This window comes from Myotis lucifugus, unplaced genomic scaffold (genome assembly GCF_000147115.1).
Source record: "Myotis lucifugus unplaced genomic scaffold, Myoluc2.0 scaffold_2, whole genome shotgun sequence".
NCBI classification, from domain to species: Eukaryota; Metazoa; Chordata; class Mammalia; order Chiroptera; family Vespertilionidae; genus Myotis; species Myotis lucifugus.
This window is the reverse complement of record NW_005871050.1, coordinates 13997695-14020583: the sequence shown is the minus strand read 5'-3', so window position 1 is coordinate 14020583 and position 22889 is coordinate 13997695. Positions and strand designations below refer to the sequence as shown.

Sequence of the window (22889 nt, the reverse complement as noted above, 5' to 3'; positions counted from 1 at the left end):
AGGAAAATGAAGGGAAGAAGCACTGAATAGGTGCTAATGATGGCTACTTATCCTTACTAACCTATTATGGAAAGCTAAAAAGGGCCCATGAACAGCCCTGACCGGTCTGGCTCAGTGGATAGAGCGTTGGCCTGCAGACTGAAAGGTCCCAGGTTTGATTCCGGTCAAGGGCATGTACCTTGGTTGCAGGCACATCCCCAGTAGGAGGTGTGCAGGAGGCAGCTGATCAATGTTTCTCTCTCATCGATGTTTCTAATTCTCTATCCCTCTCCCTTCCTCTCTGTAAAAAATCAATAAAATATATTTTTTAAAAAATAAATAAATAAAAAGGGCCCATGAACAATGACTTAACAAACCTATCAGCCACCCTACTCTTAATATGCACATAACCTCTTTCTTCATTCAGCTTCAGCTGTTACCATAATTATAATGCAATCACATTACATATGCATTTAATTTATGAGAATGCAACTATTTACACACAGCAAAAAGAAAAATAATTTAAGTGATGCAGGCTACTCCACCCACCATTCCTCTCAAGAAAATGTATGCTTATGACCCAGAGTGAGCATGAGATATAAATCTGCTGTTCCCTCAATTTATATCAGTTCACACATGCCTTACACATCAAGCTGAATAAAATACTACTATTTAAAATTACATATTTTTAATTAGGTGTAGCCCCTAAATGCAAAGCTAACCACTTCATTGGGGCAAGTAAATAAACATTAATTTATTTTAATTCAAGAGAAAAAAATGAGCAAGTGTGTTGAAATTAGGGAGAGATGTTACGTCTAAACACTGCACTTTATGGATGACTTCGGGGATTTTTCAAAGAAATTTCTTACATAATCTATTTTATAAAAGATTTACAGAGTTACTTCTTTAAACTCTACACTTAATTTTATTAAATCGTATAAAACTAATGTCTGATTCACAGTACAGAAAGTCCTCACTTAATGTTGTCATTATTTTACTACTTTAACCAAAATGACATATAATGAAACCAATTTTACCACAGGTTGATATAAACAAGCATTAAGTCCCTATAGCATCTCATCAATGTTATAATGAAATGATGTTGAAGGAAACCACGTTATTCGAGGACCTGTTGCATCTTAGCACTTACCTAGAAAACTGAACTCTACAAATACAAGAAGTAATTATTTCCTCTTTTTTAAAAAATAGCAATACTTATTTTTCTATTGATTGGTTGATGTTAGAAAGAGAAGGTGAGCCCTGGCCGGTTTGGCTCAGTGGATGGAGCATTGACCTGCGGACTGAAGGGTCCCAGGTTCGATTCCTGTCAAGGGCATGTACCTTGGTTGTGGGCACATCCCCAGTAGGAGGTGTGCAGGAGGCAGCTGATCGATGTTTCTCTCTCATCAATGTTTTTGACTCTCTATCCCTCTCCCTTCCTCTCTGTGAAAAATCAATAAAATATATTTTTTTTAAAAAGAGAAGGTGGGAAAGAGGGAGGGAGGGTGGGAGGCATTTCAATTTATTGTTCCAGTTATTTATGCATTCATTGGTTAATTCTCAAGTGTGCCCTGACTGGAGATCGACCCCATAGACTTGGTGCATTGGTATGAGACTCTAACCAACCGAGCTATCCGGCCAGGGCTCTTTTCTCTTTTTATAAAATCCAACGTTAAGAACACATTTTCTTCCATTTCTGCTGGTGTAAATATAAAATGTAAAATAGTACAACTGCTTTATAAAACTGGCAGTTTCCTTAAAAGTTAAACTTACACCTACCATATGCCCCAGCCATTTCATTCCTAGGTATTTATCCAAGAGAAATAAATTTCTATGTCCACAAATACTCATAAAAGATTTATAAAAGGACACTCTCAAATGCCCATGAACATGTAAATGGACAAATTGTAGTACAATATAATTGTAGTATAAGTAATGGACTACTCAGCAATAATACAAGTAACAACACAAATGATCACAAAATAATTATGCTGAAATAAGCCACACAACAAAATAACGCACTACATGATTCCATTTATAAAAATAATTCTAGAAACTATGAACTAATCTCTAGTGACAGAAAGCAGATCAATGGGTGCCTGGACAGGGGGACAGCGTGAGTTGAGGGGGAATAAAATACAAAGGGGCAAGAAGAAATTGAGGAGTGGAATGATAGAAATATGCATTATTTAGACTTTAAAAATGCACAGTTTACTGTATGTCAATTATGCCTGAATAAAGCTGAAAAAAATGCCTCCCAACTGCTCTAACATTGACAATAGATTATGAAAGTATGGTCTTGGCGGCCGCATTTGAATGGCCCTGAGTGAGTCTCAGCCCAGGAGCCTGAGGACTCTCTAGGCTTCTGGGCGCAGTTGGTCAGCGCCAGAGCTGGACTGAAGCTCCACAGTACCATGAGGCACCAGTATTTTAGAGATTATGGCATCTGAAACCCACAATGTTAAAAAAACAGAACTTTTATAATAATATTGAGGACCATTCCATTGATCATTCTAGAAAAATGATCTCTAATTTCACTAAGAACATGAAGGAGGTTAAGAAATCTCCAAAACAGTTGGCTGTTTACATAACTAGAACCGTTGGACAGGCTGTTAAAAGCCCAGATAAACTGCGTAAGGTGATCTACCACAGAAAGAAAGTTTATTATCCTTTTCCAAATTCTTGTTTTAAAAAGGAACAGTCCCCTAGAAGTGGGGGCTGTGATATGGCAAATAAAGAAAATGAACTGGCTTGTACAGGCCACCTGCCTGAAAAATTACACCATGATAGTCAAACATATTTGCCTAACTCCAGTGATTCTGGTTCTTCACAGACAGAAAGCACATCATCAAAATACAGTGGGTTTTTCCTGAGATTTCTCAGGATCATGAAACAATGGCACAAGTTTAGTTCAGCAGGAATTTGAGATTGAATGTAGCTTTATCTTTCTGGAAAAAGAGAAGTATAAGTGAACTTGTAACTCATTTGGTGAAGATAGAAGACCTTGGAGTGGTGGTGGATTGCCTTCCTGAGCTTACCAATAGTTTACAGGAAGAAAAACAATACATCTCACTCAGCTGCTGTGTAGACTTGTTGCCTCTTGTACAGTCACTACTTAAAAGCAAATTTAAAGAATATATAATAGTTGGTTTAAACTGCCTTCAAGCAATCATAAAAAGGTGGTGGTCAGAACTATCATCCAAAACAGAAATTATAAATGATGGAAATATTCAGATTTTAAAACAACAATTAAGCAGATTGTGGGAACAAGAAAACCATCTTACTTTGGTTCCAAGATATACTGGTAATATAGCTAAGGATGTAGATGGTTATTTATTACAGTTGCATTGGAAGACTTCATCTACTAAGAGCATTTGGTTATTCAAAACATCCCTGGACTATATGATTTCCAAACAAGTCTCATTGGAGAACTGTGAACTGTGGAAGAAATCAAAACCTTTTTCTTTTAAGCCACATATGAAACCACTAATGAAACCCTAACAATCTACTTCACATTGAAGTGGAAAAATATCCAAAAGGAGCAACTTCAACTTTAATAAGGTGAAAGTGCACTATGAAGATTGTTCACCTTTGCTGCATTTGGGATTTATATCATTACTTGGCAACACTGTTGAAGAACTACTGAATCTTAATGCAATCCTTCATAAGAATATACTTTATACTATGTGAAAAAATAAGATAAAAGTTATTACTAAGAAAAGCAATGACCAATCATCATTACTTTTTTTAAGATTGTGTTTTATAAGAAAACAAATGTGTGCAGCTATTTTCTTACGCTGAAAGACTTTGAAAGTTTTAAACATCATAGCAAATAATCAATACTAAACGTTTTTCGTCCACAGACATACTGTGTAAATAAAATGCCTTAATTATTAATAAGCCAATGTATATGATACCAAGATCTGTTTTTTTTAAAAAAAGTAAAACCAACCATGCTTCTGGCATGAAAGTTATTGGAATTAAATCAGAGGTTTCCATTCATGTAGAATGTTGTTAAAACTTATTCCACACCATCTTTAAAACTTATGAATATTTTTTAATATCTGAGATGTTTTTGCCAGAATCATTGTTATGCATGTATGTATTATTCCTATATAAAAGAGGTGAATATGTATTTGTATGTGTGCTTAACTGGAAAAGTTCATAGAGTTGGCTAATTTATATTCACTTTCTATTGTATATAGATTTCTAATATTTTCAGTTCTATATCATTTAAGCTTCATTTGAGTAAATTTACTAAATATTCCCCCCCAAAAAAATATATATAGTCTTGCAAATTCCCCAACCTTATAATTATTCCCACATCCATTAAATATACAAATTCAGTTACCAAATAAGAAGACAAAATACACATTAATATAATTTTGAAAAAAATGGCTGACTTATAATTACCCATTAAGTTACATATACACAAAAGTTGTGAATAAAGTCTATAAACAGCAACATGTTACATGGAAATGTATTTCATATATATTGCTTTAAAGTTTCTATTTTCATTGTGCTAGTGAACCATTGTTTTATTTAATAGTAGTACTCTATTGCCCGGCCAGTGTGGCTCAGTGGATTAAGCGTTGTCCCATGTACCAAGACGTCACTGGTTCAATACCTGGTCAGGGCACATGCCCGGGTTGTGGGCTTGGTCCCCAGTAGGGGCACTGCATGAGGCAGCCAATCAATGTTTCTCTCTCATCCAATGTTTCTTTTTCTTTCTCTTTCTTTCTCTCTTTCTTTCTCTCTCTCTCTCTCTCTCTCTCTCACCAATAAAGACATATTTTTAAAAAATAGTAGTATTCTATGAAGGCTAATCTATCAATGATCTGTACTATCAACTACCAATTTCTTTTTAGGTACAATTTAAGGAAGTAATCTAGAAGAGATATGTATTTTTATTTATGATAGATATCAACTTTTGCATCTTCCACAAATGAAAAACTGGCTTATGAATTTTCTATTAAATGTCTCAGTTGTCATCAGTTACTCCAATCAATTAGAATGACCTTTGCTACATAAAATGGAAAAAGTTACCAAACTAAGGATTTAGAAAATAATTTTTAAACCTTAGAAATTTGCTAAGTAACAGTTAAACTATTTCATACACAATGATACTCTAATAACAATCAATAAGCTTGAAGTGTCCAAAATCATTTTTTTCTAATGGCAGCTGTGGCAGAACATAGTCACTCTTGTGCTCAAGCATCTTAGAAAGGCTTTTGTCCAGCCCAAGCATCGAAAGTCATGTGATCTAGAGAGAAATCATAAGCCTAGCTCCCTAGCTCTATCACCAGCTACATTAATACACACACACACACACACACACACACACACACACAGAGCCTTTATGCCTCCTGAGGAACAAATAGGGAACCATATTAAAAGGGAACAAGTGGAAAAATAAGAAAACGGCAGGCCTGTAACAGTCATGTATTCATTCTTTCATTTAAATAAACATTAAATAATTAGCCAGTGTGCCAGGTGCTTGTGATACAGAGATTAAGAAAATGCCTTCCCTACCCTTGAGCAGAATTCACACCTTCTGGATGATACATCTTTGAAGAAAAATGCAATGAAAAGTAACTGAAGTTTCCCCCAAAGATGGACAAGATGGACAGTATATTAGATCAAGTGACTGCAACTACAGGCAAAGATATGATTAAACTGACAATGGCTTTTTTAGGAACAGGCCAAACTGAGATTCTTAACAACAACAAAAGACCAAGGTAATATTGTAAACATGACTGGATAAGATGTCCAGCCTGTACATTTCAGAGAAGAAAATGACAGTTTCAATCATCATGTTCCTGATAGAATGGACCTTATGAGACAAAGAAAAACCATGTTTTGAACAAAAGGACATGATCTGGCATCTAGAATTACTTTAGAAACAGGCAATGCTATGGCCTGATTGCTTATGTCTGTCCTCCCTACCCACCGCCAGAATTCATATGCTAAAATTCTAATGCCAAATGTGATGATATTAGGAAGTAAGGGCCTTTGTGAGGTGATTAGGTCATGAGAGCAAAGCACTCATGAATAAGATTAATGACCTTAAAAAAAGAGTTTCCGCCTGGCTGGCATGGCTCAGTGGTTGAGTGTCGACTTATGAACCTGGAGGTCACAGTTCAATTCCTGGTCAGGGCACATGCCCAGGTTGTGGGCTCCATTCCCAGTGTGAGGGATGCAGGAGGCAGCCAATCAATGATCTCGTATCAGTGATGTTTCCATCTCTCTCTCCCTCTCCCTTCCTCTCTCTGAAATCAATAATATTATATATATAAATATATATCTGTAGATATACATATATATATATATATATTTAAAGACAGAGTTTTCTTAACCCAGCCGTGGGCAAACTATGGCCCGCGGGACAGATCCGGCTCATTTAAAATGAATAAAACTAAAAAAAAAAAAAAGACCGTACCCTTTTATGTAATGATGTTTACTTTGAATTTATATTAGTTCACACAAACACTCCATCCATGCTTTTGTTCCGGCCCTCCGGTCCAGTTTAAGAACCCATTGTGGCCCTCGAGTCAAAAAGTTTGCCCACCCCTGTCTTAACCCTTCCATCATGTGAGGATACAGCAAGAAACCATCAGTCTGCAACTGAGGCCCTTCATCAGAATTCAAGCATGCTAGCACCTTGATCTTGGACTTCCAGCCTCCAGAACTATGAGAAATACTTTCGGTTGTTTATAAGCCACCCAGTTGGTGGTATTTTGTTATAGCGGATCAAATGAACTAAAATAGGCAATAAAGACCTATGCTAGACTATCCTATATAATAAAGAGGTAATATGCAAATTAACCTTCACACCCTCATAAGATGGCTGCCTAGGAGGTGGAGCTTTTGACACTGACTGGCATAGAAATCGACCAATCAGAACCAAATCTGGGTGAACTGCGAAGGCAGAACCTAAGGAGGGGGCTGAGGAGGGGTTTTAAGGGCAACAGCTGTTTGGTGTAAGGTGTAAGAAAGTGGTCCAATTTTTTAATGGCCGGTTTGGCAGTATAGTGCATATGGCTGGCAATCAGTCTAGATATAGGGATTATGTATTTTTGTTTGCCAAGAGCATCTCCTCCTGCTGCAAAAGGCTTTGCCACACATCCCCCATTTAAGCAATCCTATCCTATATAATCTATCTATATTAATAAAAGGGTAATATGCTAATTAGACCAGGTCAACCGGCCATCTTCCAGACATCGACTTCCTTCTGGACAAAGCCATGGTGGTGGGGGCCGAGGCAGAGGCAGTTAGGGGCGAACAGGCCGGCAGGGGAGGGCAGTTGGGGGTGAGATCAGGCTGGCAGGGGGTTAGGGGCAATCAGGCCAGCAGGGGAGGGCCGTTGGGGGCAAGATCAGGCCAGCAGGGGAGGGCAGTTGGGGGTGAGATCAGGCCGGCTTGCAGAGGCAGTAAGGGGTGATCAGGCAGGCAGGCGAGCAGTTAGGAGCCAGCGGTCCCAGATTGAGAGAGGGATGTCCAACCTCCGGCAGTTGGACATCCCCCAAGGGGTCCCCGATTGGAGAGGGTGCAGGCTGGGCTGAGGGAACCCCCCCATGCATGAATTCCATGCACTGGGCCACTAGTTTCTAATAAATCGCATTTGCAAAAAAGAAATACGTGTCAAGGCAAAAAACTACCAGAGAACCAAGATGAAGAGAAATGCACCTAACAAAATAAAAAATATAATGCTAAAAAAATAAACAACTGCTGCCATCTTTTTCATAGTAGAGAACAATAACTTCATAACTAGTCTGTAGTAGAGAAACTTTCAATAAAGCAAAAACTTAGGTAAACGAGACAGTCAACTGGCAGTCAAAGGGATAGGAAAGAATCAACACAGTAAGATGCTTCTAGGCAAAATGGCCCTTATAATCAAACTGGTCCAAAGTTAAATATTAGGCAGTCAAGATAATGTAATCAATGAGGTTAAATGTCCCATAATCTGCTCAAGAATAAAATCATTTGGCTCGGAGTTTTATTTTGTTTTTAATGTTTCTCTGGTCACTTAACAAGCAACCAAGAGGACTTGTGAGACTGAAGGGGCAGAGCTATCACTCTGTATTTCCCCATCCCCAGTCAAATCTACAACCTTCAACAACAGGTAACAAACGAAGATCCTGGGGGGTTTAGTGAAGTGGGCTTTGATTCTGGATAAGAAGAAAAGGTTAGAGTCTAAGCCAAAAAGAAGAACTATTTTCACACTCCTAAACTTAACTCAAGTAAACTAGCTCCATAACTAATTTTTAACCAGCACTTTTGATTTAAAGCAGGATCAGCATACTGGGTCAAATCCATTAGGCTTTTGTAAATAAAGTTTTCCTAGAACACACACACACTCATTTATTTACGTAATGCCTATGGCTGCTTTCATACTACAATGGCAGAGTTGTGTAACTGCAACAACAAAAAACCACATGGCCTACAAAACAAAACAAAATATTTGCTTACCCTTTAGAAAAAAATTTTGCTGAGCACTAATTTAGAAGAAAAGAACACCTAGCTATTGCTTTTTTTGAAAGGCATTCAGAAGAATAGAGTGCTTGTAAGTTTAGTTCATCGATCAAAGGACACCATATCTAACATCCTCTCCTCTAATTTCTGAAAGATGCATTTTGCCATCTTGATGCAGGGATCATTTGTGTGGGGTCTATGACTTGGCAGCTCAAGACCCTAAACTAATCACTACCAATTCCTACTTAACAAGTTTTTCAAATTTAATGTCAAACTTGAGATCACCACCACCATGAAGACTCATAATGGTTCCTTGTTTGTTCATGTAGTAAATAGCCCCAGATGATCTGACAGGGTATAAACATTTTTTTATATTTAGGATATAAACATTTTGCTGCACCAGAATCATTTAGGGAGAATGTCTTCTAATTATAGGATGATATAAGAATTTATCCTGTGTCAACCAAGTACCCTGAAATGTAAATGTAACTAAAATGCATACCTCCCAAACTAGATATCCGTTCTGCCAATGGCTGGTGAAAGAGATCACACCTGAGATAGATTTGTACGAGGTGTTATCTGTCTAAATTGTTCCTAAAGAGAAAACAATGGGAATAAACAAGGGGAAACATTAAAAAATGCCATGAAAAATAGAATGCTGTGTCAGTGATCTGCTCTGGCCAGATGAGACAAGGCCTGCATGGAATCTGCATTGAGGAGGAATTCAATAAATTCTAATGCTCATTGGAATTAGAATTCTTAACCTCAATGTTCATGTCAATGAAAAATTTCTTTCTTATACAAAGGGGGAGATGAGGGAGTCAGATAGCCAGACAGAAACAAACACTGAGCCAGGAAGATGAACTTTCTAAAATCCTCCATGTGAAGGAAAAGAAGCTAAGAATCACTATAAACTCTAACAGAAAGGAAGAAAGATTCATTCATTTTTCAACAAGTACTTATTCAGCATCCATATACCAGGCACTGAGGTTAGAGGTACTAAACAAAACAAAATTAGTTGTCCTCACGGAACTTACATTCCAGTGGGGGTCAGGAATAAAATACATTGCATTTTATACAGTGCTAAGTGCTCAGAAGAAAAATAGTGAGTGATAGGGAGTGTTGAGAGGGGTGTCCAACAACGGCTACTTGATGAGGCAACATCTGAGTGCTTCTGGACTAGTGTGCTTCACAATACACTTAATGGACTAGAATAGAGGTTTAACCAAGAAACATGTTTATACTCATGGAATATCCATGTGTGTCGTGGGCTTGCAGTTGTGATTGCCGCATTGTTCTTTAGAGACAGTAACATAAGCCATTTTCTATAAGGGCAAAAAGTTCAAAAAAAGAAAGGAGTGTACATTTTCCCATTTAGATAAAAGCACACATTCAAAAAAATCACTCCTTAAAATAGTCCCAAAACAACAAAGGACTAAAAAGGTTTTAATTCACAGGACAAAAAATAAAAGAAACAAGGACAGACAAGAGATGTCAATGAACAGGCAGAGAAAACAAAAACAACTGAGGAGCTTACACAGGACAGAATTTTTATGTGGGAATACCATCTTAAGAAAGTACATGGCAGGATACAAGGATAGACGAAGCTATAGCAAAGCAACACTGACAAGCATCTCAAGCTAGATCAAAATGCTTCAGGGGAAAATGTAGAGCCTACCCTGGAAAGAATAAAAAGGAAACTACAGGATTTTTTTAAATGGGTCACTGCCACACAGGTAAGCAAGTCTTACCTATGGGGTGGCTAGTCCTGCTGTTAAATTGACATCAGGAAGAAGTAGCAAAGAGAGTCAATCAGCTACCAGAACTAGACTTACTTCAAAGAAAAGGGTAAATTTAAACCAGAAGCTCCTTACCTTCCATACCTGTTGATCACCAAAAGCCAAAACTGGGTCCCTACACACAGCATTAGAGGAAGGGGATAAGGATTGGGATATCTCCTCTCTCTTAGTCATACATAAATTTCAAAAACAAAGAAAGAACTGAGAAATTGAGAATAAGCAACCCCTAAAATATAACCGGTGAAGCAGGGAATATAACTTCTCTGAGAGGTCTCAAAACCTAAGACATCTAAGTGTTGCAAAATCTTCCCTAAAACAGTGTAACACCTAAAACATAATAGCAAAAAATTTTTCCATTCTTGAAAAATCAGTATTACCCTATTTTTCTACCATTCATTGCTCTTTCTATAGAAGCCAACTATTTCCTCCAAATGTTCAATGCAAATTTAAAAAGTAAATTCTATTTAAAAGATAGGGAGAATAACACTTTCCTATCTGTTACACTTTTACAGCATCTGCTACACTTACTTTAATAGACTGTTGTAAATATAAAATAAGGTGCATATCAATGTCCCTGGTAAAGATATTTTTAAATCAAGTTCAAAAGAACTAAACATTTTCAAGTTTTAGGAGTTCACACCAAAGATTTTATTGTAGTTTCACATTAGCTTACTTATTATCTGTCCCCTTTAAGATTATTAAAAAATACTTACAATTAAAAATAGAAATACTAGAGAGAGCAGAAACTAATACAAACACCACAGGTAACAGTGACAAAAAAGATTTCTCATAAATATCATCCCAAATTTAATTATTACTGATAAAAATATTAAAGTACAAGCTGGACACTTCTTTCATTTCTTAATTTTAAAAAGCCTATAGAGAATACACTCATTTCTTCTTTATGGATATTCTGCACAGCTAAAAAAAACTATCTTGCCCTGGCCGGTGTTGCTCAGTAGTTAGAGCATTGGCCCACACACTGAAGGGTCTCGAGTTGAATTTCCGGTCAAGGGTACATACCTCGATTGCAGGTTTGATCCCAGCCCCAGTATGGGGCGGGAGGCAACCAGTCAATGTCTCTCACATCAATGTTTCTCCCCTTACCCACCCCCCCACACACACACACACCGTGGGTGAGGATTAACAAAAATAAAAACCTTATGTTAGTAACACATACTACATATAGATATATGTCTTACCTATTAAAGATTTGATATTTTCTAAGATTAAATCACTAGTAATATTTCCCGATAAGTCTTGCCCCAATTCAGCAATCAGCTTGGCATAGCCTTCATTCTCTTCTCTTAACAAATTGAATTTTTGCTGCTTATAACTGAAATTACATAAACATTATAAAGGAGATAAAATTAATTTCAATTAACAAGCTTGAATAAAAGTAATGTACTGTTATTGAATTTTCTTATCTCTAATATATAGATATAGATATAGATATAGATATAGAGATATATATATCATAAGAATAGCTGTTGCCGAAACCGGTTTGGCTCATTTAGGATAGAAAATTACAGCTGTTCATAAGAGACACCCCAATGTTAATTACACAGGTGAAACCAGTAACACAAAAAAAGATATGGCTAATCCCAAGGAACAATAACATAGCACTATTTCCATCACTGACTAAGAATATACCTAGGCAGGGGTCCTCAAACTTTTTAAACAGGGGGCCAGTTCACTGTCCCTCAGACCGTTGGAGGGCCGGACTATAGTTTAAAAAAAACTATGAACAAATTCCTATGCACACTGCACATATCTTATTTTGAAGCAAAAAAACAAAACGGGAACAAATACAATATTTGTATTTGCATGTGGCCCGCAGGCCGTAGTTTGAGAACCCCTGAGTCCTAGAGTATAGACATAGCTGTATTTTATTGGTAATAATGAAAGCACTGAATGTTATTTTAACTTTTAATATGAAAAAATATTAACATTGGTTTCACATGATAATGTTCACTGCTGACTCATGGGCTACTTTTAAAAGAAAGAAACAAGGACACATGTAATACCTTAATAAAGAAAATTTTTAAAAAAGAAAGAAACACAAGACACATGCTAAGAGCAACAAAATAAAATCTTTAAACTGCCTTTAGAAAGTTGGTGACAGAAGATGATTTGACTTTGGGTGGAGGGCACACAATACAATATACAGATCATGTACCATAGAAATATACACTTGAGGCAGTGCTTCTAGAGCAGTGGTTCTCAACCTTCTGGCCCTTTAAATACAGTTCCTCATGTTGTGACCCAACCATAAAATTATTTTCGTTGCTACTTCATAACTGTAATTTTGCTACTGTTGTGAATCGTAATGTAAATATCTGATATGCAGGATGGTCTTAGGCGACCCCTGTGAAAGGATCGTTCAACCTCCAAAGGGGTCGCGACCCACAGGTTGAGAACCACTGTTCCTGCCCACCCCACCTTCTTGGTGCCCGAGGGTGTATTATTTCCCTTTAATTCACAATAAAATCTTAACTTCACGTTTAAACTTTTAAAAAAAATAGATATACACTTGAAACTTATAAGATCCTATTAACTAATGTCACTCTATAAATTTAATTAAAAAGAAACTTCTAGTATTCAAAATGAGAACTAAAACACATACTCAGGTACTTGATGTACAACATAAAAATGCATGTACTTACAAGAGTTTTGTCTTGATTTTAACTGACTTTTGATTGAATTGCTGTGATTGTTTGATAAGCCCTAATGATTCCAATGTTTCTGGATCCAAGCGTTCCTTTAGAACTGTGTCTGAAACTAAATACTGTATTTGAAAATATTAAAGGCCATTTATTATTCAGCATTCCAACTGTGCATTCACAATCTTAAATACACCCAAAATAATTAATGAAAATATCACATTAGATATCAGCTTATAATTTATAACAAAATTAAAAACTTCAACAAAAATGATGACTCTCCAAATATTGAAAAATACAACATAGCTTTTTTAAAAAACTTGCTAAGAAAGTCTATGCATGGTATTTACAGCCTACTGAGTCTGTCAACTGCATTTTCTTTAAGACAATACAGCACTTAAGCCTTCTTTGATTTCTACTGTTTAGGTCAAATAATTCTAATACAGAAAAAACAAAGACATTCTTCTAGGTCTGAGTAATGGCATTTCTCCCTGTTTCTAAATTAATGAACATAAAATCGTTTCATAGACAATGATTACAACAAGTTCTTGAATCTATTGTTTTTAAATTACCTCCATTCTTTTTCTCCTTGCCTAATAAAGAGTTTATGAAAAATTGTTTGTTTAAAAGATGTCCACATCATTTCTTCTCACTTGCAAGATGCTTACCTTTTTACTCAGTTAGAAACCTATTAGGTCAGGAATGGTTTAAGTGATATGGTAGCATGCCTATTTCATAGACATAATTAGCATGTCTAATTTTACAAAGCATTCCATTTCAAAACCCAAATCATACCTTATAATCAACTGAATCAATATCCTTCTCCATTAACATGATTAACTGTGATTATAACTGTTCAATGTAAAATTTAGAAAGGGAATGTATTTTTTTAAAACTTACCAAACATGCTAATACCAACTGTGTAAAATAGTCTCTCTTGCTTTTTTCTTCTAAACAATTTGTCTCAATATCTACAATGATGAGGAGAAAAAAAGATGAAAATTTAACTGATTTTTCTAGACTCTCTCCAGAACTATAATAATATACTTATTTTCTTTAAAACTAGCTTATTTTAAAATATCTCATTCTGAATTTAGAAAAAAAAATTTTAACTATGTTAAGTATGAGCTGCCCTTCATATGCATATGAATGCTTAGCATTAATTTCTCCTGATACTGGAGACTGATCCTGTGATCAATGGCATATTCATAAAATGAGCTATGTTCTATGGCACTGGAAGAAACAGTTTCAAAAAAATACTGTTTTCCCATGGACACAGGCAATAGGGTAGTGAAGGCCTGGGAGGTGGGGAGGGGCTGGGAGGTGGGGTGTGAAGGGAGGGAAATGGGAGATATCTGTAATTCTATCAACAAAAATATATTTTAAAAATACTGTTTTCAGAAATGGAAATATTAAGTTTTTTAATAATATATTTTATTTAACATAAAAGATCCAAAATGTTTAAGCCAAGTTTAAATGACCACATTAGAGATGCTAAAGTAAAGATTCCTTCCTTGGGTGAAAGCTGAACTGGGTGACAACAAAGATTTCTTCTTATACTAAAGAACCTATTCCTCATGAAGATCAAATCTTTGACCTTGGCTACCTTGGTAGCATGTACCATGTTCTAACCAAGCTACCTTGCCACCAACTCTATAAAAAGAGAGTATTAAAATATATTTTTAACATCTTTGAATTACAAGTCTATTTAGCAAAAAAAAATTTATTCAAGATTTTGTTTTCTTCCTTCTGAAATATTTATAAAAACTGTGATCTCCATGAGTTTCAGTAAATTATTCAGAAAATTTCTTTCAAACAATTTTCTGGTCTGAAGTATAGAGGAAATAAAATAATTAGCTCTAAATGCCAAGCATCAAAAATTTCAACCAGGATTGGCAAGATTACAAGGCTGATCTCAGGATCGTTACTTTCACTGACTGCATACTATTCTCCTATTTTTAAAGTCAACTCATAATTTAGAATGTGCTATAGAGTCACAAATTTTAGTAATATAATAAGAAGTGTCCTCTAAGGGTTCTAGGGTCTTCCCAAACAGATGTCCTACCACTGCTTGCTTCAGTTTACTTTCTATTGCTATCACTAAGAATGAAGAGAGAAGAGGATATATCATCAAAGATATCTACATTTTCCTGGCCCTTCTCCATTTTCCCTTCCTGGACAGTGCCATTTCCCAATATTTTGGCCACTTTAGATAAGCATACAGTCAACTCAAGTGTATTAAAGGAATTTCAGGTGTAATTTATGCAATGTAAATTGCAGTACAATCTCAACCTCTCAATAAGACTTTTAATCCATGGGTATCTCGCTCATCTCTCCCCCCCCCCCCTTTCCAGGAGCTTCTAGTTGTCTCCCTGTTATCTGGTCTTATGGTCCCTCCTCAGCCTATAACTTCAAGGATACTGACTGTGCGAGGTCAGGACTAAACTGGGCCTATTATTTTAACCAACATGGATGTACCTACCATCCAAGGCCCTTAAGTCCCTAAGATCTACTCCCAAGGTTCCTAAGATAGAGCACCTGGGTAGCAGGTTCTTCTTCAAATGAATTCTGCTCTCCTTCCTCTTAGCCATCTGACTTGATTAAGACACCACTCTGTGTTCTAACCATGTTAGGAAATACTTAATAGGACATTAGTAAATTTCTTAGCTGATCTCTCTTCTCTCTCTCTCTCTCTCTCTCTTTCTCTCTCCCTCCCTCCCTCTTGTGCTATCACTTTAATCTCCCCTATGGTTTTACTAAAAAGCCCTCACTCAGCCTTTTCCAACTCTAGGTCCCAATATTACCAACCACTGACCCAAGGTCAGCACGTCAAGTTACATCAGACCTCCCCCCCCTTTTCAGGTTAATAGAGGTCTCAGATCCCTTCACCCTTACATGATTGTTGTTTGGTTTTTGTTTTTTTAATAAAATTGATATCTTAACCAGTTAAGGTATCTGGTCTTATGGTCCCTCTTCATTTGCGCTCATTTGTGGTATAACTGTTAAAATATTAGAAAGACAACATGATGTAGTAAAAAGATCATGGGCTCTAGAACTAAAAAGATCCAGGTCCAAACCCTGCCTTACAGGCTGCATGGCCTTAAAAAAAAGTAAAATCATTTCTCTGAGCTTCAATTTTGTGATCTCTACAACTACCATACACAAGTTGCTGTGAGGATTAAGATGAAATTAAATGTTTAACACAATGACTAGAACATAGGTTTTCCAAAAAATGGCACCTACATTATTACTATTTTCATCACCATCATCATCATCATCATCGTCGTCGTCATCATTTTTAGTATTAGAGAAGCTCATGTTCTTACTTCTATTGCCCTACCTTGATCTGGGGTCACCCTTGGATCATTTTTTCTGCCAAGGGTGGGGGTACGTGAGTGAGGGGGCAGGTGAGGGAAATTCTCTTTCCAACTTTGCTGTCCTAAATCTTGCTTGTAATAATGGGCTGGATAGGCTAAAAGAAATTTTCCAAGAGCAACCAAACATCATCTTCATGAATTCACGTTACTAGTAAAAAGCAATGACTTATAAGAATAATTCATATTACTAAATACCTATGAAGGGAAATATATCCCAATAAAATAAATCAAAAAAATTATTTAGACTTACTAAGCTGATAATTGATGAATACTCAGAGATAGACATAAAATATACTCCTGACACTATCAAAAAATAACAGCTTCCATGAAATATTATCTATAATCGTTTTCAGTCTTACAAATTTACAGTAAAAGCAATTTTTAAATTGAAATTTGTTTGTAACATAAAGTCATATCCATAGTGCCTGTTTTGAAAATGAAGTTTAAAAAGGTCTTTTGTTGTTGGTATAAACCAGGACAGTTTTAAGATTGAAAAAAGGCACTACTCATAATTATGCCAGGGAAAACAAAACAAGACTGGGATATATGGTCACCCTATCAATGGTCTGCGCTTTTCATTTCTCACAGAGTTCATACATTTTCACCAGTTTCTGCATTATTGCTGTTATGAAATCTTAAACATCCGAAAGGATCAAGCACCAGGCATTTACATTTGTTAAGATCAAATTCCAGACTCTCAGTAAGACATTTAACTAACCTATCTAATTCCAGGAATTAATGAGCTAAAATAATTCATTCCAGTTTGACAAACTCTTTTAAGACTTGTTGTTGTTGTTGTTGTCCCCACTGTTCCCATAGTGGAGGACATTTTCCAAGGAGGTAGCCTTAAGAGAGCAACATGTTGTTGAGACTGACAGTACACAGTAAACGTGACTGAACCCCATTAGGGCCTCTACATAAACTTAAAGATTCTGGCAGGCAGGTGTGGAGACCTACTAGTCTTGCAGCCCTAGGAGACAAGCTTTGTAGGTAAGTTCCCTTACTTATTAAACCTACCACCTACTAATCTTGAGCGGTCGGCCTCTTCAATTTCTCCTTGCCCTCTAAGGGGCCAATTTGCCAATTCACATGCATATGTGTCTAAACTATATGCAGTCTTCTCTGGATTTGCCCCTTTTCTCTTTTATGTAAATGGAATTATGCTTTTTTTGTAATATTCTGTAAGTTGCTTATTTTGGTCAATATTATTATTTTATATTTATTCATATGGATGCATGTAGCTAAAGAGCATTCATATTCACTGTTGTCTTGTACAGGTCACAGCCCCTCATTATATATTCTTCAGATTTCAGAAAGGTTAAGTCTTATTTTAAACTGAGTATTATAATATCTGGCAACGTTTGCTATTGGATCAAAGTTACAGAAAGCCTAAGACTGATGGGGAAAACTGCTCAGTTATTTTAACTCAGATCTAAAATTAAAGAAATAAATTTGTAACACACGTTATTTTTTAAATCCATACTTCCTATGAAGAGATACTACCTTTTGTAAAAGAAAATCCTTATTGGCGAGCACACCTGTGCCCTGTGCCTTTCCCATTCCCTTCTTCTTGCCTCCAGGTACGTTCTCTTAGCCTTTCCCTCTCCTAAGCTCCAAGCAGTCTTTTGCTTCTGTAACTTGTTTCCTGAGCCTTCGCAGCCCAACTGGCTCACTTGTACTACCTCTGTAACTTTCTAAATATACTTTCGCTTATAATTTGAAAAAAAAAGAAATATTCCTTTTTTATATTGCATGAATTCTTATTTATCTGAACAAATAGAGAAGGTGCTATTTCCAAAGCTGGTTCCTCATCCTCAAAACAAAACGAATTTTGATTATTTTGGCTTTTATTGCTCTTTCTAAAATTAAGAGTAATCAAGAGTACAAAAGCAAAGTAAGTATCTCTTGAGTGTCCTAAGTTTGAGATTCTGACATGTATGGCATAAGATTAATTATACTAAATTGGAATAACTCAGACTAACAGCTTCAGAAAACTTGGCTTATTTATTTTAAATGACTTAATTTAGCTCAATTTTATATAAAGATACAATCTGGGAAACTCAAACTATTTGAATTATAAACTTAGTTTATAAATAGTGATTATACTTATATTTGACTTAGAATATTATACTCTTTATAAAGTAAAAAGAAAACGAATATAGTCTAGATCTTAAGAAACATTTATACATTGGTAAAATCCTCAGGTTGAAAGGAAACAATTTAACACAGTACATTAATTTACCAAACAGCACTTTACAGGTAAAATAAAGGATTAATACCTACCTAGTATGCAGAATACATCAGCAAGAATGGAAGGCAAATCCTCACGAAATTCCTAATTTTAAAAATATAAGTATTCGTAGTAAATACTACAATAACACACCAGCAAGTATTATGGCTTCAGGCTAACACTCTTCAGCAATAAAACTTAAAAACTAACAAAACCTCAACACCACTATGTTGACAAAAATATTCTTCAAGTTTCATAATATAGAGAAATAAAAAATGGGAGATAATTATGGGAAAACATGGTTAAATGTCTACCATGAAATACCTGATTTAAAAAAAAAAAAAACACAGAAACCTAAATAAGCACCTCAGGAAATATTAAAGAGCACAAACAAGTAACATTTTTCCAATGAAGTTTCATGTTAGAAACCACTGGAATCTGGAGTACCTCACACCTACCTAAAGCAAGACTGTTAACATGGTACATTTTTAAACCAAAACTTTAAATGCTGTGCTTGTGCCTAAGCAACACTGATATATGCAAAAATCATAGTGGTAACAGAAATCTAAAAAATACAAAAACAATTACAAGCTATTGTTCAATAACTCAAGATTCTCTGAAGATGAAAATAATTACCAAAACCCCATCTTTATTTTCCTTGTGCACTGATGCCTGTAGCATTTGGAGAAAATGACCCAAAATTCTCCATTCGTTTCTGCATGAAAACTTCAGCACTTCCCGATCCCATGCCCAATTTTAGAGCCATTTTCCATTAATAAGGATCACAGTTCAACTATTGCAATTAGTTTGCTGGCATGATAGCAACCCTAAAATTAATCTATTTTCAGAGACTAAAGGAAAGAAATTTCATTCTAAAGAACAAACTGACATCTGTAAGAGATTTGCAAGATATGTTTCTGTGGCTAAGATATGGGATAGTGAGAATGAGACTATGAGGAAGCCATGACAAAGATAATCCAGCTGCAGAAGTATCCATCCTATATAATAAAAGCCTAGGTGGCATCTCGTGCGACAACCTCACATGATGTCATCACATGATGTCCATCACATGATGTCCACCACAAGATGCCCACTACAACATGGCTGGCAGGGGAGGGCAGTTGTGGGCGAGATCAGGCCAGCAGGGTAGGGCAGTTGGAGGCAATTGGGCCAGCATGGGAGGGCAGTTGGGAGCGATCAGGCTGGCAGGGGAGGGCTGTTGAGGGCAATTGGGCCAGCATGGGAGGGCAGTTGGGGGCGATCAGGCTGGCAGGGGAGGGCAGTTGGGGGCAAAATCAGGCAGGCAGGGGAGCGTTTAGGGGGCAATCAGGGTGGCAGGCAGGCAAAGAGTTAGGAGCCAGAAGTCCCAGATTGTGAGAGGGATGCCCGACTACCGGCAGTCGGACATCCCCCAAGGCGTCTCAGGTTGGAGAGGGTACAGGCCGGGCTGAGGGACACCCCCCACCCCATGCATGAATTTCGTGCACTGGGCTTCTAGTATATATATATATATAAAGAAGAAATATGGAAAATTAGGCCAGGACGCCATAACGGGTCACGACCGGACAGGAGGAGGTTGTGAACGCAGGTGAGGCCTGGAGCAGAAACGGGGGGCCAGTGAGCCACTGTACCTTTGCTCAGGCCGGCCCCCCCCCCGGAGCTGGAGCGCACACAGACACTGACAGGGGGGCCAGTCCACAGCCTCCGTGGCCTAGTGCAGGCCTGGACAGGAGACGTGGGCCTGCCTCCTGCCAAAGCAGCACGGCTCCTTCCCGCCTCCCGCGGAATCGGCCCGGGTCCCTCCCGGCTCCCATGGACGCCAGCAGCTCACTTCCGGCTCCTGCAGAAGCCGCACAGCTCCCGTGGAAGCAGCGCAGCTCCCCGCGGTGCACTGTGGTTCCCGCCGGCTCCAGCAGAAGCAGCGAGCAGCCTACTGCGTGCGATATCATGTGATGGGCTACTTGTATATATATAAAATCACTAAAGTCTCAAAGGAAAGGGGAAGGTAAGAACCAAACACACATTAAATTCTCTTGGACTATTCATTTTCAATAAAGTATTAGGCTCAGTTTCCATAACCACACTAAACCCTACATTGATGCCCAATTTACAGAATGAAATCAACTTAATTGCAGACCAGACTTTAGTCTCAACTTTCTTAAGGGCTATGAACTTTGGCTATGTCTACTTAAATGAAAGTAATCAAGCTATCTGAAAACCAGAAATACAGAGCAAGAAAAGAGTTTTCAAAGATGAAATATTAGTTAAGAAACAGACTATTCTAACTTGACTTAAGGTGGTAAACAAACTATACAGTGTTGTGCACCTGAAACCTGTATAATTTTATTAACCAGTGTCACCCCAATAAATTCCAAAAAAAAAGAGAGAGAGAAAGCGACTACTCCAACATAGCTAATGATGCTATTATCAGATAAAGACAGTTTAGGGATAAAAGAGAAACTCATTAAAGCCCTACTGCTCAAATACATATCAATATGACAGGGGGAGATCACAACAGCTAAACATAGAAGTTCTTTAAGACTATCCCCGGGGAGAACCAAGATGGTGGCATAGGTAAATGCCACCTCCCACAACCGCATCAAAATTACATCTACAATACTGAACAACCATCATTCAGAACTGCCTGAAAGCTGGCTGAATGGAAGTCCTACAACTAGAGAAGAAGAAAGCACATTGAGACTGGTAGGAGGGGCAGAGGCATGGAACGGGCTGGGCTGGCACCCAGGTGTGCCGTTTTTTAAATCTGGAGATTGTCTCGGCAGAGGCTGCCTACGAGGAGCAAAGGGGCCCAGCCCCACACCAGACCCTCAGCCCAGGGTTCCAGAGCTGGGAAGAAAAGTCCCCCTAACTACAGGCAGTAAAAAGCAGTAGGGATGATAGCTAAGTGACACTGAGGCTGCTGGAGACCCAACTGTTCCTTTTAAAGGGCCAGCACACACTTACTCGGCCTCAATACCTCCAAGCTCCAGCATTGGGTGGCTTTTGGGGACCCAGACACATATCTGGAGGAAGTGGATTGTCTGGCATCGGGGCAGGAACTCGGGGTGGCTTTCTCCCAGACAAGAGTGCTAGCAGGGATCATTGTTCTTGTGCTGGAATCTCCCCTATCATAGAGCTGACTGACAGAGGCCATATCTGACTCTTCATCAGCCTGGCTAACACTGTTTGCTCCACCTTGGTGATTCCCTGAGATCCCGCCCCATCCAATTTGCAGTCCCACCCAAGCTCTTTGCAGCAGCTTTTCCATATGAATGGCCTTTCCTAGCTCAGACTTCAGACTTCACTAAAATCTCTCAAACTGCAGCTGGTGTCAGCATGCCCCATACCTATCAATAAAAGGCCCAAGACCCAGCAATAGCACCAGCCTGCTTTGCATCACAGCTGGGCCTCGTCTGGGCACTTTCAAGCATAATACAAATAGCAGCCATCTGCAGATCTCTCTGTAGCTCCTGCCAGTTGGCCCCAGGCAGTGGCTGACTTTGCACCTCCCTGGAGGCGCCAGAGCCAGTGCACCCAGTGAACAGTTTCAGATCATAATAGATTACAAATCCACACATCCACAAGAGACACACTCAAGGGGCAGATTCAGTGAGCACCAAAGCCCCACGGAAGCAAATCCTGCTCCACAAGGTGTTTCCTATATAGCAGCTCTCCCACTGTAGTCACAGCTGGTCCTCACAGCCAACTGGCCTAGAGATCAATTCCTCCCAGTGACACCAACAGCAATAAAGGCTCAACTACAAGACTGTGCACACAGAGGTACACCTAGAATGCCCAGCCCAGGTGACTGGGGAGGCTGAGCCACTGGGCCTTACAGGACACCTAATACACAAGGCCACTCTATCAATTCCAGGAGACATAACAACTCTACCTATACACAGAAACAAACAGGGAATCAACAAAAATGCAGAGACAAAAAAACATGTCACAAATGAAAGAAATAGAAGCAAACTACTAGATACAGAGTTCAAAACCATGGTTAGCCGAAACCGGTTTCGCTCAGTGGATAGAGCGTCGGCCTGCAGACTGAAAGGTCCCGGGTTCGATTCCGGTCAAGGGCATGTATCTGGGTTGCGGGCACATCCCCAGTAGATGTGCAGGAGGCAGCTGATCGATGTTTCTCTCTCATTGATGTTTCTAGCTCTCTATCTCTCTCCCTTCCTCTCTGTAATAAATCAATAAAATATATTTTAAAAAAAACATGGTTATAAGGTTACTCAAAGATTTTCATGAGACCTTAAGAGACTTAGTGAGAATTTCAAGGATCCTAGTAAGAATGTCAAAGACATGAAAAAGGACCAGTCAGAAATTAAGCACACTGGGAGAGACCAAGATGGCGGCGTAGGTA

At 38.0% G+C, this 22889-nt stretch overlaps 1 protein-coding gene and 1 pseudogene across 17 annotated transcripts in view; one reads left to right on the top strand and one right to left on the bottom strand.

Annotated features, from left to right (window-relative positions):
* Positions 1 to 22889, bottom strand: part of THOC2 (THO complex 2) — a 125231-nt gene that overhangs the window by 70952 nt on the left and 31390 nt on the right. For 14 of the 17 annotated variants that reach the window (XR_002830524.1, XR_002830521.1, XR_001348936.2 and 11 more), the window contains exons 4-7: positions 18574 to 18625; positions 13814 to 13884; positions 12917 to 13038; positions 11453 to 11586 (exon numbers count right to left, since the gene is read on the bottom strand). Coding sequence is in view for 11 of the 17 variants with exons in the window: in XM_014458799.2 (XP_014314285.2) it covers positions 11453 to 11586; positions 12917 to 13038; positions 13814 to 13884; positions 18574 to 18625 (379 nt within the window). In the remaining 6 variants the exon portion in view is untranslated. The remainder of the gene's footprint in view (positions 1 to 11452; positions 11587 to 12916; positions 13039 to 13813; positions 13885 to 18573; positions 18626 to 22889) is intronic. The other 3 variants (XM_023758226.1, XM_023758220.1, XM_023758208.1) reach the window with 3 other exon arrangements.
* On the top strand, positions 1769 to 3485 carry LOC102439693 (annotated as a pseudogene).